Source organism: Gadus macrocephalus, chromosome 22 (genome assembly GCF_031168955.1).
Source record: "Gadus macrocephalus chromosome 22, ASM3116895v1".
Taxonomy (NCBI): Eukaryota; Metazoa; Chordata; class Actinopteri; order Gadiformes; family Gadidae; genus Gadus; species Gadus macrocephalus.
Window position 1 is genome coordinate 6,745,648 of NC_082403.1, and position 2,500 is coordinate 6,748,147.

The 2,500-nt window shown below is 41.6% G+C and overlaps 1 protein-coding gene across 3 annotated transcripts in view; it reads left to right on the forward strand.

Annotated features, from left to right (window-relative positions):
• dennd3a (DENN/MADD domain containing 3a) overlaps positions 1 to 2,500 on the forward strand; it is a 27,997-nt gene that overhangs the window by 101 nt on the left and 25,396 nt on the right. The window contains exons 1-4 of one of the 3 annotated variants that reach the window (XM_060043462.1): positions 1 to 103; positions 1,670 to 1,698; positions 1,989 to 2,081; positions 2,310 to 2,465. The exon at positions 1 to 103 is cut by the window's left edge and continues 101 nt beyond it. In XM_060043462.1, coding sequence (XP_059899445.1) covers positions 2,001 to 2,081; positions 2,310 to 2,465 — 237 coding nt within the window. In that variant the 5' untranslated portion in view covers positions 1 to 103; positions 1,670 to 1,698; positions 1,989 to 2,000. Of the gene's footprint in view, positions 108 to 1,669; positions 1,699 to 1,988; positions 2,082 to 2,309; positions 2,466 to 2,500 lie in introns of all 3 variants that reach the window. The other 2 variants (XM_060043460.1, XM_060043461.1) reach the window with 2 other exon arrangements.

The following is a 2,500-nucleotide window of genomic DNA, read 5'->3' on the forward strand; positions in this document are numbered from 1 at the left end:
CGTGGCCGCGTATTTCATGGATCTTATTGAAGACTCTACAGACTTTGATTTTCTTTTTGCCAGTATAATGGGACTCTTGGATGTGATGATCAAGTGATTTAAGGTTAGTGTCCTGTTGTCATATCCTACCGTGTTTAACTTCAGAAATGAAAGCACTGTAGCCTAGTCTCCTCCAACTTTCAATACTACGCCTCACCACAGGCTACCTTGATTTGAACAGTTACCCTTTCTCTTAATCTAATGTCAGATGAGATCTAACCGAAATGACCTGAAAACAAACTAAACAAACAAAAATATACGACAACTGACACCATTGCATTTAGTTTGCTGTAAAGTATTTTTTTTTAAATCTATTATATATTAGCCTTTAACTTTTTCCTTCTCTCACGACTCTGTAAAGGTTAAATATACCGACTTATGATAGCGACAGTATTACGCTATGTCAAACTATAGACTTTAACCTCTGTTGTGTCGCGTAGCATAGCTACGTCTTGCATTGATCATTGGAAATGTACTTATATAAATGACTGCATGTAAAAGAATGACGTCACTACATCACTATAGGGCTCGTCACTGGCTGTCATCAAGCCAAACTAGTTTTTAATGCACATCCTTCCTTAAAAACACTCTCTTCATTGCTTGTGCTCTCTCTCTCTCTCTCTCTCTCTCTCTCTCTCTCTCTCTCTCTCTCTCTCTCTCTCTCTCTCTCTCTCTCTCTCTCTCTCTCTCTCTCTCTCTCTCTCTCTCTCTCTCTCTCTCTCTCATATACTCACTCACACATTTCTGTGTTAATCAGTTCATCATTGACGTTAGGTCTTTGTCGAACTGAGGTGTTTAAGTTACTACAATTCCTGGTACCTGTGTGCAATGCGAAATAGGCATACTGTCAGGTCTACATAGAGCTGTTGATGCAGATTAATTATTGGAGTGGATAATTATGGTGCAGGATAGGCTACAAACTACAAAAAAATCTTTGAAGTTAAACAAGCACACATTTTCATGAGTCGTTTGGTCTCCTACTGCCCGTAGACCAACACATGTCTGCAGCATGTATCTCTGGTGTGCATGAGTACCTTGTAAAAACCCAGAGCTACACACACACACGCACACGCACACGCACACGCACACACCATGACACAGCCGGGCAGCGTTTTAGTCACTGCTCGACCTGAAAAGAGAGAGAATGAAAGAGTGAGAGAAGGAGAATAAACTATACATGGCCAAATGAGGGAAAGGGGAGATAAAAGGAGAAATGACAATAAAATGTCAACAGGAAGAAGCTGTAGGAGGAGGTATGTGTGTGTGGGTGTGATACTTTTTGTGAATTTGCGTGTGTTTGCTTTGACCATCAACCCCATGTTAGTTGACTGGAAATGATTCTGATACCATAGCCTAATTCATTCTATCTTATTATTATTGACAATATCATAGACGTGCATCAACAGTAATTGATGTGCAGTAATTTGAGCTGCTTGTGTGTGTGTGTGTGTGTGTGTGTGTGTGTGTGTGTGTGTGTGTGTGTGTGTGTGTGTGTGTGTGTGTGTGTGTGTGTGTGTGTGTGTGTGTGTGTGTGTGTGTGTGTGTGCTCTGGTCGCTACCCCATGTGGTTTTCATGTCCCGGGCAATACCAGTGTGGACATCATTTTGTTTAAAAAACGTTTTAAAACAGTTTTACGATGCCATTTTATTGGTGTGTTTGTTTTTCCTGTAATTGTGTGTGTGTGTGTTTGATTGTGTGCGCACGTGAGTGTGGTGTTGCTTTATGGTTAGTTCATCTGGATGGAGTTTGTTATTGTGTTTTTTTTCCTTAGCAGCAGTTACGGGAATCAAAGCAATATTTTTTTTCTTCAAGTCTCCCGTATGTAGGTCACATAAGTAATATCACAAGTCAAAAAGTGTGTGTGTGTGTGTGTGTGTGTGTGTGTGTGTGTGTGTGTGTGTGTGTGTGTGTGTGTGTGTGTGTGTGTGTGTGTGTGTTTTGTCCACAGCTGGTGTGTGTGATGGCGGAGCTTCCATCTGGTCTTTTGGAGGCCTGTGTAGTCATCGGAGCCTCAAGTGATAAACTTCGCGAGATATATCAGGTACACACACACACACACAGACACAGACACAGACACACACACACACATCTTATGTAGGCCTATCTTAAACGAGCTAGCTAGCTAGGCGGTCATGGAGACGTTTGGCTCGTTATATGATATATATGTGTGAAACTGTGCATGGGAATGTGTTTTACATTATGCATGAAATAGTGCAAAGTTATCTTCCATTATTTCTGGACTAAACTATAATTTTCGATGATTTATCAGCTTCACCAGCATGGTAATTCCAAAGAACTCCCCCTGCTGGAAGCCGAGGTACTGCAGGTCCATGCCCCGCCTTTTGTTTCTAAGGAGACCAGCTCCAGCCAGGCGATTGGTCCAGCTTTCAGTCGTGTCCAGAGGAGGAGGAGCTTCATCAAGAAGGTACAAGATATTTTTGTTTTAAACTGCAAAACGAA